The sequence below is a fragment of the Erithacus rubecula genome (genome assembly GCF_903797595.1).
Source record: "Erithacus rubecula genome assembly, chromosome: Z".
NCBI lineage: Eukaryota > Metazoa > Chordata > Aves > Passeriformes > Muscicapidae > Erithacus > Erithacus rubecula.
The window spans coordinates 9,424,759-9,441,173 of record NC_136661.1 but is presented as its reverse complement, the minus strand read 5'-3'; the positions used below and the strand labels follow the sequence as shown (position 1 = coordinate 9,441,173).

Genomic DNA, 16,415 nt, shown 5'->3' with positions numbered 1-16,415 from the left:
GCTTGTTAGGAAATTGATAGTTTATAGTAGAACTAGGTAGGTGTTTGCTTTTTAGTCTCCAAAACAGTGGTTTAGGTATGATACTCATGCTATTTCTTTCCTTATGTGATTGTGAATATGGAGCTTTCTTCTGGGATATACTCTTTTGGAGAGTTTTCAAAGTATTTAAAGTATTAGCAAATTTTAAAGTATTTAAAGTATTACAATAGCTCCAACCATTTTTTTTTTCAAACAGGAATGGTTTGGTTTTTGGTTTTTGTAACACAGCCTGGAATTTTATTGCCTCCAGACCTTACTACCAACTTCATAATCATGACCAACTTAAGGACTTGCCTAGTGGACTAAAATTCCAAGACCTTTTGCAGTTCAGTTTATTTCTGAAATCTGAACTTACTGCAAGAGAAAGTATATGCAAGTCCTATTGCACAACAGTGTTAAGCTTGTCTATGGGTACTCCAGTAGCTGAGTTAGTTTTCCAAGTTGTTTTTTCTTTGAGAGGAGAGATAATAAAGTGAGGGGATAATAAAGTAAGGGAATAATAAGTAATAGAAATCAAATTTGATTGCCATGTTGGAAACTAGTACTCTGTCAGGTTGTGGGTGCAGAGATCGTTCAGCATAAGGAAAACCCATATTTGCCAAAATATGCAGGTGTCCACATTATCACCTCTTTTATGCCTCTGATAACATTTCTGCATTCATATGATAAAACCTGAGTTGTAGAGCATCACTTTGACTGCGGAAAGGATGACTTATAAACAAACATAAGGTGGACCATGTCCTTACCACAATAATTCAAATTGTGGTTAAGTATCAGGATCAAATGGCCTGGAGTAAAGTTGCTCTTTTTGCCTGTTGCATGGAGTACATCAAAGTTACTGTGGAGTGCCTCCTAATCCAGTTTCAAGTTAATGGACTCACTACAGAAAGTATGAATATCCCCACATGCAGTGCCATCTTCTTAAAACAAATTTTTGCCAGACTAGCAAGCCATGCTCTGGAGTTTCAGTTCTACTGAACAAGACAACAGAGAGCCTGATGAGAATAACAGACCTTTTAATTCTACCTGCTATGGACTTTATTAAAAAAAATTATTAAAAACTGGCTTCCGTTTCCAAGCTAATAGTTTGGCTTTAAGAAGGCAAGCTAATATCTTGATTCTTAATAAATGTGACTTTTTTCCTAGACTTCATGTGAGTGAAGAGAATTGAATATCAGTAAAAGTCAAGTACCAACTGGCAACCCAGTTTTTAAGAAGAGTATATTTTTTGAAGAGTATAAGCATGTATTCTGATGAGAGTTGTTTCTTCAGTGTGCCACTAGAAAGGCATTGTTGTCTCTGCCAGTTGTGTGGGAGTTCAGATCACTTTCTTACAAAGATCCATCAGCTTTTTAATAGGTTCTGAGTAGTTCTTAGGCCTTTAAAGAGAAGAACTTGCCACTCAAAATGCAGGTCAGGGCTGTATGGCATGCAGGTTGCAAATATTTTTTAGATCTTGTAGCCAGCTAGGAGCCCAGAGGTAATAGTGAGCTTCTCAGGTGGGAGCGAATCTTTGGATCTGTGGACTGTGCCTCTGAAATAGGTGCAGATTGACAGACAGTGACCAGTTCATAGACTAAAGTCAGTTTATACAGGCAGTGTGCACAAGCAGGTTGTGTAAATACTGCCATTCCTTGTGTAGCAGGAGAATTAGATTGCATTCCTGTGGATGCCTCCTTCTCTTCTTTCTTTGATATTTTCCTCATCCCTTTGCTTTTAATATATAAAGCAAAAAGTATCAAAAGACAAAAGTAAATGTATAAAGCATAGCTTTGTCCTTAATAAATTTAGTGGTGGGATAGAAAATATGTAAGGGCCTGAAGGTATGGGAAGTTAGTGTTGAGAGCATGGCAAGGATTCCTTTCTTGAAGAAGTGTGACCTAAAGCTAATAAATTGAATATTTATATAGCCCAGATTCTTACCTGGTTTCTATTGTACTGTCATTGCTTCACTGGGAAAAAAAAGGAAGAAACTTGTAGGAAACTTACTAGTAACTGGCAGCAAAAGTTGGCTTGTCTGGAAGCTGAAACATAAATCTTGGTGGTGCTTGTTTTTCACTGAAATTCAAAACTGAAAGACCCAAAACTTGACTTGATAAATTTTCCTTGTCTAGAGAAGTCTATGGTTAGTTAAACTAAGACAAACTGGGATATCCATCCAATGGATTATTTTTTTTTCCTTGTGCTTCTGGAGTTTTATTTATTCAATTACCTTTGTTTTGCCTGTTGAATACATAGAAAAATTACTGCCTTAAATTTTAAAAGTAAATAACATCTTTCAATTCTGCACCATATATAAAAAAAGATTAGTTATTACTTATTTTGCTTTCTACTTGCTTTCATACTTGCTCAAATTTGTTTTACATATTTTACTGTACACTAGGGTTCATATTTTTGTGAGTTGTCCAAAAGCACCCTAGGGTCCAGACTGTTAATTTTGTGATTGTGATTCAACTAATCTTTGTGTTGGTCAATTAACTAATTTTGTTTGTAGTGCTTTTCCTTTGGTTTTTTTGGGTTTTTTTGGTTTTTTGTAAAAAAAAGGTATTTCCAGTAGTTCAGGAAATTGCTGTGAATCATCTGGATTTGCTTGCTGTGACAAGTTTTAGTAGTCATCTATATTTTATGTGGAAAAAAATTATTAAAGTGTTTCAAATACTTGAAGCATTACACAGCAGTGGATACCCTATGATTTTGCTTCTGTTTTTATTTGGGGCATTTGGAAAAGTGTCGGGAACCAAAAATACAGAATAATAGGTCAAAATAAGCACTGTTTTCAAGTTCCAGTACCCATTTTCAACCATATTCTATGGAATAAAAAATGAGATAGTTGCATAGCCTGATAAAAATATAGCAAATATTGGGCTGTAAAAAAAAAAAAAGGCACAGCTGCTAGCAAAATAAGTTTTAAATGAGCATTTTATAATTATAGAATCTCTGTACTGTCACAATCCTTTGAGTGTAGGCATTTTCCTAGCTGTCAACTGTGTAAAGATGTCACTGAAACGGAGCAGGCATGCTTTGCTTGTGACTTTTTTATTCACTGTTCTTCCAAATATGACTTTTGATACTCAATTGCTTTTTAGAGCTTGTCAGTCTCCCTCCCTAACCCTCTGCCTTTGTTGAGCTTTTTAAATGCTCTTCAGTGAGTATCTTACAGTGCATTGCAATTCCATTTAGAGATACTTACAGATCCTATCTGCTGAAAGAAAGAACTGTTTTAGGTAGAAGTTTCACAGTGAGGTTTCACAGTTTAAAGGCACAAAGGCAGGATAGGAAGTCCCCACAGAGAACAAAGGTGAAATTTGAATCAAGATTTTGCCTTTTTTTTTTTTTTTCTGAAGGCCAGCATTATTTGTTTGTTCCTAACCTAACAGAGAGCTCTCTCATTCAAATTCAGCTCCTGCACAGGAATTGAAGTATTAACTTGTGACTCCCAGTGCTGTACAGTATATTTCCAAAAATATGGAAGGAAAGAGTTAAAAATTCCTCTTTTCCTTTACAGGTGGAAGAGATGGTACAAAACCACATGACATATTCCTTGCAAGATGTAGGAGGAGATGCCAATTGGCAGTTAGTGGTAGAAGAAGGGGAAATGAAGGTAAATGTTTTGGATTTGGTGAATTTGTATAAGGTGACACACTGTGAAGACAGGTACTTCCAGTATGCATTTGGCGGTGTTATCTTTACTGCTGGACTCCATCATCTTAAGGGTCTTTTCCAATCTAAATCATTCTATGATTTCTGGAAATATTATGGAATAGTGGAATTCTGGAAAGTTATGCTGTTGAAACTTCTCTCTGGGAATAGCATTGTTTAGTTTGGTACTGGGGTCCATGACAACTGTGGTTCCCTATATATTTATTCATACAAAATTCTGTGTAACTTCTGTAGTAGTTTCATCTTTGTGGGTTTCTTTCTCATTCCCTCCTACTTAAAGCTTGGTATCAAAGTAGTGTGGAAGTTCTGTGTACAAAAGTAGCAGGAGTAAAAAGCAACAGTGTTGGCTGCTCCACTGTGCTTAGGAAAGCATGCCAATGATGATAAATAAGCTGGCTTAATAATTTTTGGAGTAGAAACCTTAAAGCACTGGTATTTTAATATGAATTGCCACATAAGAATGTCTTCCATGGGTGTTAGCAGAGAACACTCTCATGGCAAATTATTCATGTGTTGATCTTTGTAGGTAAGTGGTTCATTGGTTTAGGTTATTTTGAACTGATTATATTTAAACATTTAAAACTTGAACAGTTTTGACAGTTTCTGTTCCACATTTTTTTCTTTCTGTTTGGTTATAGGTCTACAGACGAGAAGTGGAAGAGAATGGAATAGTTTTGGATCCTTTGAAAGCAACCCATGCTGTTAAAGGGGTAACAGGACATGAAGTTTGCCACTACTTCTGGAACGTTGATGTTCGTAATGACTGGGAAAGTAAGGCATTGGTTCTTCAGCTTTGCAAGTTTATCAGCAAGAACAGTGTTTATAGCATTGCCCTATTGTCTGTGATTGTGCACTGATGGATTTTTTTCTTTTCCTTCTATCCCCCCCCACTTTTAGCAACAATTGAAAATTTCCATGTTGTGGAAAATTTAGCTGATAACGCAATCATCGTGTACCAGACACATAAGGTAATAACACTTAATCTGCATACCTTACTGAGATGTCTGAAGCATGCATATTCCAGTATTATTCTGAATACTTTACAGGCATAATGATTTAAAATACTGTTCTGGACAATATTTCAAAACAAATTCTCTTTTAAACTGCAGCTTCCATTAATTCTGCAAACTTTTCTGGACAGCGTAATTGGTTTTGCATGTGTCTCATAGAGCAAGGCCAGTGAGGCCTGCTTTTGATCTCGTGATTATATCATGCCAGCAAGGCCAGAGTCATCTAGAGTAAACAGAAACAATAAATCACCACTCACTACAAGGAGGAAATCTAAAATTACAACCCAACAACTAAAATGTAAAGATCTAAAAAATTTACAGGGATGAAATATATGTACTCATCCATAGTCTTGCATGTTTCTAAGTATTAGTATATTCAAATATTAATTTTTTTTTTCTGACAATTTTACCAGTAGTGCAGTTATGGTAAGACCTCTTTTATAGAGGATTCATAATTTTGAGTAAGACAGTTGTGTTGTCTGTATTGGTTGTGGTAAATGCCAGAACTTTTTCCTCTTATTAAATATCAAGAAAATAACTTGTTTATTTTCTTATTTTGTCACATTTTTCATTTCTGAAGCTTTCACTTGGATAATATCAGTTTGCTGTATCTGTCTTACTGAAGTAGTAGTTTTTTGAAGCAATAATTGTTTTGAACACATCCTTCATCTCTCTTTTTCTCTGGAGACATAAATAACTGTAGATGCATCCCTATACACCTAACCATTTGTTCAGTTTGTAGCTTACAAGTATTAACTAAAATTCGAACTTGGGGTTGAGGGTAGGTGGGGTAGATGCCTCTTCCTATTTTTTTACTGAAAAATTCATTGCAGATTGGAACTCTGCATTTCAAGGCCTTAAAGTTTTGCCCTCATTTTCCTTCGTATGAATTGTAGCCAACCTGATATTTCTGCTGCCTATTTACAACAACTATGTTGCCTTTCATTTTTCAGAATGAAATTACTAACCTGAAGCTACTTGAGCTTAGTAATAAAACTGACCTTGTTTTTTAATTTTAACTAAGGATAGTAGTTAAACCTGGAAAAGCTTATGTTCAGGTGTTTCTCTGCAGAGAGTGTGGCCAGCCTCTCAAAGGGATGTGCTGTATTTGTCTGCCATCAGAAAGATACCAGCATTCAGCGAAAATGATCCGGAAACATGGATTGTGTGCAATTTCTCTGTAGAACATGACAGTGCTCCTGTAAGTATTATTTTGATTCTGTGAAGTTCTGTCTTTAAGGTTGTTTTTCTGTTCCATTGTAATGCATTTGCAGTTGCTGGTGTGAGGGAGATGGAGGATTTTTACAAAAATACTCTTGATTTGAACCAAGTGATAAAATGACTTGAATGCATTCTTAGCCAAAAGCTTTCTTGTCTTATATCTCAGTTGTCAGATATAAGGTGTTACAGCAGAATGGAAGCAAAGTTTCTGTAGATGTAAAAACATTTTAAAGAGTTGGGGTTATTTTGTATGTAATCAAATAAATATCTTCAGTATTGTCAAATATAAGAGTAGGTTTATATAATTAGAGATAGGGTTAAATCTCCATTTTACAGTTTTGCCTTGGTTCTACTAGACAATAGCAATGATTGTTTTCCTTGGATTTCTATTCTATAGCCTGCTTTCAAGGGAAAAGTTAAGTGGTATTTGCAAATGCAGACATTATTCTTTAAATGTTTCTTTACTGATTTGTCACAACAGTTGAAGTAATTCACTTTTAATGTGTTAATCAAGAAACTTCAGATTCAGACTTTTTAGATCCTTTCCCTATCCTCCATTTATATCTCATTTTACGCCCTTATGTGTTACATCCATCTAGGTGCTAGAATGTAGACTCACAGAAACACAGCTTCTAGAGTGTCTTAGACTTCATGATGGAAAAATGTTCATGCTCAACTATGCTGAAACAAATTTAGTTTAAAGCTTACAACGTTTCATATTTTTGGCAGCTGAACAATCGCTGTGTCCGTGCCAAAATAAATATTGCTATGATTTGTCAGACATTGGTAAGCCCACCAGAGGGTAACAAGGAAATAAGCAGGGACAACATTCTGTGCAAGATTACATATGTAGCTAATGGTGAGTATAAAATTTTTCAGTATGACATTCAAAATAGATGTTAATTTTGGGGAGCTGAAAAATAAAAAAAAAAGGCATGATGTCTTTTCCATTTTGTGTTAAATAAATAAATATGTATTTGTGTTCATCACATTCAAAAGGTTTCCAATTAAGGTGCTACATGAACTGGTGAATGGGATCATTCGTTATGTGGTGCTCTGGGAGGAATGAATGGAAGAGCTATGTAGGTCATTCCTGTGTACATAACCTTGGGGTGGAGGAAGATGGGCAGAAATGTCTGCAACTGGAATGAGCTGGCATAGCTTTTAGTTTCAGTAATGGTATGCTGGGTTTTTTCCATGTACAACTGTAATTTTTTTTCTCCCAGTTCGTCTCATTAGGATGATAATCTTCTGATAGTAAGGATACAGTTCTTATCCCTGATGCCAAGAAAGAGTAAATATGATTTATATGAAGATGCTTGAAAGATGTATAATCTAGTCTACACTTCTTAATTTTTTTTTTAATGATAGAATCTTTGATATTGACTGAAAAATTGTCAAAGCTGAATGGTATTGTTGCTGTACCTAGTATTTAGCAATGTATTGTAGTATTGGAGATGCATACTTACTATCTTCTCTCCTAGTGCTACAAAACACTTCAAGGGTAGCTCACTCTGCTTTTTACTTTTTCTTTTAAGTTTCTGAATTACTTTAAAAGTGTATTTTCACTGCTAAATTCTGAACTGATTATATGCCAAATGATAGCTTTTTCAGCAACATACTTCCCCTGTGAATGAAAATGTAGTTAAAAGTCTGTTCAAATTTTGTTTAAATGCTTTATAATCATTTGCAGGATGTTGCCTATGTGGCAGTTCTGCAGTCAAATGCAGTAATTATTGAAAAGACTGACTGCTTTCTTTGAAATAGGAAGTCACTCAAGTTTCTTTCTCTTTTGTTTCTTGGTAGCCCACAGAGAATATAATCTTCTATTTGGGCATTTTCCCAAGACTCCCTGTATAATGTATTTAATGTTTTCTAAATAATGGCATTGTAGATCTGGACTGAGCTTGAGTATTACGAATAGAAAGTGCTACAATACAAGCCTTGGGGCATAATAAAATGTGCTGATGGTTATTCCTTCCTGTTACTTCAGGAAAAGTTGCAGGAGTAATGAACTAAAATTTACTTTTTCAGCATTTAGTGGAGTTGCTCTGTTTCAATGTCCTTCTTTTTGTTTACTTCTAGTGAACCCGGGAGGATGGGCACCAGCATCAGTGTTACGGGCAGTGGCTAAACGAGAATATCCAAAGTTCTTAAAGCGTTTTACATCGTACGTGCAAGAGAAAACAGCAGGAAAGCCTATTTTATTCTAGTACTGGCAGGTATACATACCTTTTAATGCTTGATTCACCATTTTAAAGGCCAAATGGAAGTATGCAATCTATAAATGTCATACTAATTTTTGTTAGTTTAGACTCCTGCTATATATTTTGCTGTAACTGTCATGTCAAACCACAGAATTCTGTTAGTTTTGCTGATGTTACAGCATTATTCAGTCACATCTGAAGATGAATCTCTTAACACTTCTAGGTGTGACATAGGTTATTCTATGTTTGGGTTCTATTTACTGTGTCAGACTCCAAAATGCTTAGTTGTGTCATTCTTCTATGACAGGTATCCCTGTAATGATTCACAATTTTAAATGTAAACTGTTAAGAGACCTTGTGTGGGTAAAGCATTAAAAACATGGTATTACAAGCCAACAGATAACACTGATCATAACAGTCCTGATTATACTTAAGGTGCTTAACAAGTTCATTTTACTAGTAGTATACAAACTTTTCAGTGCTATATTCTTTTCTTTGCTTATCTGCAGCAATCAGAACAAGACTGGGTGAGCATTCCACATTGGAGAAGTGATCATGCATAGAGCACTCCATGCTGGAACGAAGGATCTACAGTCTTTTTATGGCCCAGGTTCTAGGCTTTGTATACTGAAGTGAAGAAGTGTTGCAACACCATGGGGCTGAATATTTAACAATAGCTCTCTCCTGCTTCCTTTCTTGCTGAATCAGTGTGTAATTATAAATACATGTATTGATAACATGTATATGGCTCTATTTTTATTTGCTTGCTTTAGAAGAAGAGTGCATACAACTTTGAATCACCAACATGGGCTACTGTGTTAATTTTAAACAAGTTGTCGAATTTCATTGTCAACCTTCCTAAGATACTTGTGCAGTTTTTGTGCATGTGTAAAAAGCACAAGAGATAAATGCACATATGGCATACTGTATGTGCTTTATGTGCACAAAAATCTGTGTGGTATTTTGGGGGTGTTGAGAGGAGTGGCTTCAGTAAAACCTAGGTAACTTGTTGGTAGGTTTTGTTTTGCTTTGTATAATCACAGTTCATTGCTGCTGGTTTCTATAATGAATCATCTTGTTACTTAAAATGCCAGTTAATATCTGAGGGCTGTCAATATCCTTATGACTTTGCCTTTTCTATTGTCTTACTCTTATGATGATCTTTAGTTCTGAAGGAGTAAGAGTGTGAAAAGCTTTATTTTTTCCAGATATCTTTATATTTCTATTGTATTTTTTAGTTATGTAATATGTGCTGCAGAATTTTTGTTATTAAACATGATCCAGAAATATCTAGCAAGATTCTGTGTGAGAGGGCAAGAGACTGCCTAAAACCTAGGAGACATCTGTCCATGCTATCTGTGGACTGCTTTCTTGGATGATATCTGGGGCTTTCACAAACCTGGGAGAAGGTACACTATAATATTTATTGAAATAATTTGGATTATATAAAACAACATTCCCAGTCTAGATTGAGGATGAGTACATTATTTTCAAATCCTGCATGTGTTTTCCTCATCTTAATAAAGCTGTGCTGTGAGGTTCATGTAGAAAATGATTTTCCTCTTGATCAAAAACCCATCAGAGCTGTAAGAATGCGTAGTTCTTACTGGAAAGTTCCCTTTAGCTGCTGTGAAAACATAAATGTCAGATGTTTGCCTGCCTCTGATTCTGGAGATACTTGTTAGGAGAGAACTGTGTTGAGCTAGTACTGACTGTGAGGTCTTTTATCCATGTCCTGTAGTTGGAAACTACAGAGACTGCTCGGTGTTTTACTAAACTGTGTATCTTGAGGAAAAAAGTTTCAGATGTATTTTCTTCAAAAGAAAGCTGAAAGTGAAATTTATTGGATATAGTATGCTAGGTGCCTGAAAAGAGATATAATACAGTAACTTAGTGAAGATTTGGTAAATGATTCAATGTGATCTGCACAGTGTTGAAAAAGTTCTGTTCATCTTCTCTGTAGAGATGAAACCATACCTAACACACGCATGCGGATTTCATGCTCCATAACTCTTCCCTTTTTATTTGCCTTTCTCTAATGGTGTGCATGGAATATGCCTTATTACAGAGTTATTCTGTTCATTTGAATATGTAGAAAAGTGCCTATATGGTAATGTTAGTAAGGCAAATAAGATGAAAATTTGTACATCTTTACTATATCACCAGTGAGCATTTTATATACCAACGTTAAAAACCAAAATCTTATACCTCAAATGTACTTCATCTTTTTACAATCAACCAAGAAGTGGTACATTCCACCATACAAGCCACTGATGGGAACTTAAAAAAGAAAGTCCAAAATATAAAGTTTAACTCCTTATTTGCCATTTCTGGTAATTGTTGGAACATGGGGAAGTTTATTAATTTAATAGGATAGCTTTATTTTACAAAGGTATGGAAAGTTTACAAAGCAGTATATAAACTTATATCATTAGTTGCATTTGCACTAAATGTGATGTACTTTTGCGATTTATTCTGTAAATAAAATGACACTACAGATACTATTTGTAAAGAGTATGTTTTACTTTTAGATAAAAGCACTGGTACTTCACTTTAGCTAGCCCTGCCCAATGAGATTTGTAAGAGGTTTTTTTTTTTGAAGACTATGGAAGGAGTTACATGACTGAGAAATCATTATTAAGGGACCTCTGGAAAAAAAATTTCAGAAGGCAGTAGGCCTCTCAGATTGTCCCTGTGTGAGTAGCCATTAGATCCTTTCTTCTGGAAGGGATGTTGCTTTCATGGTTTTATACAATTTCTTGAGTCCCTCGCTCTTGTCAGTCACTGCCAGGTCTGTGTGCTCTTGAGTTCATTTCTTCCTGTTAACAGATCAAGAGCAGCTGTGGTCTTTCCAGAAGCAGCTTCTGACTCTAGAATGGTTGCTTTATAAGCTGAACCAGTTCAAAGAGCTGAAAATGCAGCAATCATCAGATACTGTTCTCTGGATAGCTGCCTCTGTTTGGAGAATGTGGATGTTGCCAAACTAGATCTGAAGGACATGACTTGATAGAACTTGTACTGGGATTGAAGATGAGATGGTTGTTGTTATTCTCTCTGAGAACCTGAAAATCTTTGACAAATATCTGTGAAGTATGTGATGCACTTTGAAAAAACCATACCTTTTACTTAATTGGGCTGAGCTGGCTTATCTGAAGTTGTGCAGATTCTCTTTAATCAGATTGTCCACCTGTATTTTTGTCAAGTTGTACAGATAATGCTGTATTTGAATTGCCACTGTTCATTTACAGACTTAAAACATGAATCATATTTTTGAGTACCTTGAGTGTGTAGAGTTGTAACTGTTCTATAATAGCTTTATGATCCTAATGATAAGTTTTAAAAATTAAAAGAAGTTGGCTCTTACATGTTACAATCACAAATTTAAAACCAGTATTTAAAAGTTAAAAGTATTAAAAATTATGAAGAAAAATTTTGGCTTCTTGTTATTCTTAACTTTCCAATGTTTGGAGAAACTTAAAATACTTTACCTTTTAACCAACTCTTAAATCATTAATAAAGTTATATACAATATTCTAGTGCCTGGAAAACTTCTAACAGGAAAGCAGTTGTGTTACTGAGGTTACTGAGATGAAAACCTGAATGCCACATTAGGTTATACATTGAGAAGTTCATTTTGTGCAAGCAATCAGAGGGGTGTTAAAAGGTGCTCCTAGTACAGTGTAGTCATAATACAGAGCACTTCCATGGGAAGAACAGCAGTCCAGGACTAAGGTGTGCCAAAGAGTAAACTTACAGCTTTTCCAAAGTAAGAATAATTTTTAGTAACTGAGATGAGCTTCCATGAGCAAGTTTTCTTAATAGTAGAAACAGGTGGTGCCTAATGGATCAATAACAATCCTACCTTTATTTGTTACACAGTGACTTCTACTTCTTTATATAGCAGTCAGTAAAATTGTAGAAACCTTACAGGTATGCAGGACTGGAGGAACAGTTTGAGGTAACAGAAGGCATTGCTTGAACAGAAACAGAACTTACCTGTAGTTCAGCTGTATCAGGACTCTTGTAATATATTGCAAAAAAGAGTATCCTGAGGTAACCTCTGACTTTAGAGAATTCAGCTATTGCAGCTATTTTACCTAGCAAAAATAAATCCCCCCCCCCAAAAAAGTGTCATATTTCGCAGTCATGGTCCCATAGCTTGAGATTCAGCATGTTGTGTAACTACCATATAATTTGACCCTGGATAATGAATGATAATTAGGGCTATGCCACACAATTAACTGGTGTGTATTACTAAAATCCTAATCATCTTCAGTCTCCACCTTTAATAAGTTTTATAGGAGGAGAAAAATATATTTTGTTAGAAGAAAGGAACACTTTGAGCATTAGCAACTTGAAAGTGTCCTCAGCTGTATCCACTGATGCAATAAGCCCTTCTCTGCACACCTGCCTCTTCTGTGCATGGACTACAGCCAGCATAAGGAAGGCTGGTACTGTGGATTGCTGCGGTTTCAGGGTTTAAACTAATTCTCCTTAAAAATAATTTTTTATTATTTATTAATTTGGATCAATCAATAGTTGGACTTCGTTGGTCATCCACAAGCCTTCCCAAACTTTGTGTGCCAAGAGACAAGCTACAGATTGTACAAGTCTGTAGCAAGTGATTCTTAAGCAGTGCTGAGAGTGGCAAAAAATGACAAGAAGCCCCGAGGATTCCCATTTGCTGGGACTGGACTGCAGCTCAGCCGTGGAGCAGCCTGGCACATGCAGCTCGTAGGAAGTTTTCCCGGTATATGAAGGAATTCCAGCTCAAAGGCCCAGCACAGTGTGCTGTCTTGGTGAGGGTGAGTCATGCCCAAGTATGAATAGAATTGTCGGCGTGTTTGACCCTCCAGAAAATACTTGTAGTGTAGGTAATGAGCAGTCACGCTGCTGCCCTGCTGGAAATGACTGCTCTGCCTTCAGCCTGAGGGTGCTCAAGAACCCCCCAAGTACTCGAGGATTCCCCATGCCCCACCCTAGAGCCTGCGGCACTGAGATATTGGCGCTGATCCAGTTCAAAATGCGCTGTTTGTTTAAAACGTTTTGAAGCTTTTTTCGAGAGTGGCCCCTGCCTTAACTGCTGAAAGGTGCAGTGTTTCTGACAGAGGTTGGTAGGCTTTAGCAGTTCGTAAAATTGTTGTCCTCTGTAAAAAGCCTGAGAAATTTAAATTAGCTACTTAATCTTTCCCGACCTTTTTTTTTGACTGAACTGTATTTGAAAACTCTCAAAGTTAATTCAAATACCACTGAATTATCACTGCAATACTAGAGTAACTAACCATCCTACCATCAAAAGAAGTGTGAAGCAAAATCACCCGTAATTCAACTAGCAGCTTCTAATTTTTTGTAATAAATTTTTAATAGAAAGCACCTAACACTTCAATATTTAATACAGCTGTCAGCTGTGAGAAATCCAGTAATAAAAAGTACCCTGTCATTTACTTTCTTATTAACTAAGACTGTCCTAACCAATTCCAGTCAAAATAGTGGAACACTGTTAAAAGATGTGAAAACCACTTGCAAATGTTAATATTACTAGATTTTTTTTCTACTTCTAACTTTGGTTACATCAGAAAAAACAGTTTCCCTAACAAGCAGCTGTTCCTGTCATGCAAGCTTTGGTGAAGAGGTGTACAGTTAAGTTGCTCCTTTATACAGCAGTTTCTGTGTTTATGCTTGTATGAAACAGCACCTCCTGCATTAAAAAATTAAAATTTAAATATTAACTTTACCTATTACTGAAAAGAAAAATTTTGGATGACTAGGTAGGATACACAAATGGTAGTCTAAAAAATCTTAACACACAGTGGGATCTGGGTACGTGGAGGGACAAATTACAGTAAGTTGATATTTTTAGTGTGTTAGGCAGTAGGCTTTTTAAGGTGTCTCCCATGAAAGAGAAGGAAAACTATCAATATTAACATGATTTTTTGAACAGTGCTAATTTAAAGTGACCACTTTTGTTTATATTCACAAGTGAGGGAAACACTCAGTAATCACAACTGACAAAATATATATAGTACTTTATTCCCTTCTCCCGATTTTGACTTGCTCACGAAAAGCTTTCTAGAAAAACGTCCTTTTCTCAAGCACAAAACCACTGCCTTAATCACCCAGATTTTTAATCACATTAGTCTTTTGGGGTCAATTTTCTCCAGGTGTACTAGAGGCTTCAGCTGCTCAGCAAAGTTCCTCATGTCATCAGAAACAATGTCCTGCCCTGCTGGCGCAACCACGTTGAGCTCCACCAAGTAGGAGAGGGAGAGCGGCTCAATGCTCTCCGTGTTTCCCGGCATCAGTATGCGGAAGATCTTGTACACCACGATCTTCATGATGCCCTTGCGGAACACGTGCCCTTTGGCCACGAACTCGTGGTCCATGCGGAAGCCCATCTCCACCAGGAAGTCGGTCAGGTTGTCGGACGTGGCGATGTCCACGCAGTTGCGCACCAGCGCGTGGCGGTTCTTGTCGCCGATCTCGGGCTGTCCCAGATAGCGCAGGTGCCAGGGCATCCCGCTCTTGTCCATGGAGCGCCGGGCGCGCAGCACGAAGGGGCTGGCCTGCTGCCCCTTCAGCAGGAACACCATCTCGTGGTCCAGGAAGGTCTCGGGCTCCATGTTGTCGCACAGCCCGCGCAGGCGGTGCAGGAGGCTCTCCAGGCTCTGGTCCAGCACGCTCCCTGCGGAGACAGCGCCACGATCACCGCAGGCCGAGCTCCCGGCGCCCTCCGGCCCGCCCGAGCGCGGCGCCAGCCCCGCCCCGCCGCTGCCCGCGGCTCCCCGCGCAGCTCGGTCCCGCGGCCGCCTACCTTGGAGCAGGTACTCCATCATGTTGATGGTGCCGCCCGTGACGGGCATCATGGTCACCGGCGGCGCCTCCATCGTGCGCTCCCGCAGCGGCCCCGCGGCCTCGGCGGCGGCGGCGGGCAAGGCGGCGGGCAAGGCGGCGGCAGCGCCCCCTGGCGGCTCGGCGGCGCCGCTGGGGGGCTGAGGGTGGGGCTGGGGCGGGTGGGCGGGGTCTGAGTGAGGCCCCGCCCCCTCCCCTCACACGCGGTGGGCGGGCTGCGGGCGCGGAACACGGGCCGGGGACGGACCGGAGCGGGGCCTCTGCCACCGCCGCTCGGCCTAGCGTAGCGCTTCCCTGTGCTGAGGGTGGCAGAGCGATGGAGCAGCCTGTCCGGAGAGGTTGTGGAGCGCCCCTCTCTGGAGCCGTTCAAAACCTAACTAGGTATGTTCCTGTGTCACTTGCTCTGGGTGACCCTGCCTTAGCAGGGGCGTCGGATTGGGTGATCTCCAAAAGCCCCCTCCAACCCTAACGATTCTGCGATGCTGTATTTTTGTCTGTTATTCTAGTTTGATCAAAGCAGGGACTCAGGAGATAACCCGCGAAAGACATCAAACCTCTACACTATTTATACCTTTTAACAAACAAAGGCATCAGCATTTGGTGGCTGTAAGTTATACAGCTTTTCTCCTAAATAGTACTCAACCCCGTGTTTGCTAGTTGTATCTCTTGCGGAGCGCTGTTCTGCGGGCGCGGCTCTTCCCTCGCTCTGGGCGGTGTGGTGCTCACAGGGAAGCGGTCACGGTCCCCCGCTGCTGGAATTACCTTCCCTCATTGCTGCCCAGTCCTGCTGACCCCTGGACAGCAGGCAGCGCTCATCACAAGAGTCACGCATCTTGGGATTGTCTTCTCTTTTCCTCAAAACCAAAGATGAGCCAAGCATGCAACATCCACAGTGCAATTGCTTAATCACAGCTCTTCAGCTACAGCTACTGACTAACAACAACTACAAATAAAAAAAAAAAAAAAACCATTGCAAATTTTGGTTCAAATCTGGAGGGGCCCAAATCTCTGTGTGCTCTCACCCCAGTGCAGGGGGCTCAGTGCAGGAGAGTGGGAGGCCAGCAGGCAGGACCAGTCATCAGGGATCATGCTGGCTGCACTCACCCCTCCCCAGCAAAAGGTGGCACATGCAATTATTTCTATGTATAATCACCAGAAATGTTCCAATCTGTCTCTCACAGCAGCAGCAAACGAGCTGCTGCTCTGGAGTGTTGCAGGCCAGGCTTCAGCTTTGGTAGAGTTTGGGCTTAAAATTATTACCAGAGGTGCAGCATGTATGATTCACTGGGTTGGAGAGGCAGAAATCTCATCTGGACATGGTAGGGTGTGCACCATTTCTAGGCAGAAAAGACTCTGTTTTCTTGAAGTGGTGGAAATGCCCAGTATGTACCAGCTGAATTTGCTCCTGTCAATACCCAAATAGAGTTAT

The 16,415-nt window shown here is 38.9% G+C and overlaps 2 protein-coding genes across 3 annotated transcripts in view; one reads left to right on the top strand and one right to left on the bottom strand.

Moving 5' to 3' along the window:
- CERT1 (ceramide transporter 1) overlaps window positions 1-11,567 on the top strand; it is a 76,922-nt gene extending 65,355 nt beyond the window's left edge. For both annotated transcript variants that reach the window (XM_079330248.1, XM_079330247.1), the window contains 8 exons: window positions 3,545-3,640; window positions 4,338-4,470; window positions 4,597-4,667; window positions 5,782-5,910; window positions 6,660-6,789; window positions 8,016-8,152; window positions 8,647-10,869; window positions 10,919-11,567. In XM_079330248.1, the coding sequence (XP_079186374.1) occupies window positions 3,545-3,640; window positions 4,338-4,470; window positions 4,597-4,667; window positions 5,782-5,910; window positions 6,660-6,789; window positions 8,016-8,143 (687 nt within the window). In that variant the 3' untranslated portion in view covers window positions 8,144-8,152; window positions 8,647-10,869; window positions 10,919-11,567. The remainder of the gene's footprint in view (window positions 1-3,544; window positions 3,641-4,337; window positions 4,471-4,596; window positions 4,668-5,781; window positions 5,911-6,659; window positions 6,790-8,015; window positions 8,153-8,646; window positions 10,870-10,918) is intronic.
- Window positions 11,568-14,151: 2,584 nt separating this feature from the next.
- Window positions 14,152-15,113, bottom strand: MED18 (mediator complex subunit 18). The gene is made up of 2 exons (XM_079330660.1): window positions 14,949-15,113; window positions 14,152-14,819 (listed from the first exon to the last, which is right to left on the bottom strand). The coding sequence occupies exons 1-2, from the start codon at window positions 15,019-15,021 to the stop codon at window positions 14,266-14,268; spliced, it is 627 nt and encodes a 208-aa protein (XP_079186786.1). The 5' UTR covers window positions 15,022-15,113; the 3' UTR covers window positions 14,152-14,265.
- Between the last annotated feature and the right edge of the window lie 1,302 nt (window positions 15,114-16,415).

Bases quoted from the DNA above. Each gene is read 5' to 3' on its own strand.
- MED18 (XM_079330660.1), bottom strand. From the start codon at position 15,021: ATGGAGGCGCCGCCGGTGACCATGATGCCCGTCACGGGCGGCACCATC. The intron at 14,820-14,948 runs GTAGGCGGCCGC...CTGTCTCCGCAG, and splicing joins GATGGAGTACCTGCTCCAAG to GGAGCGTGCTGGACCAGAGC.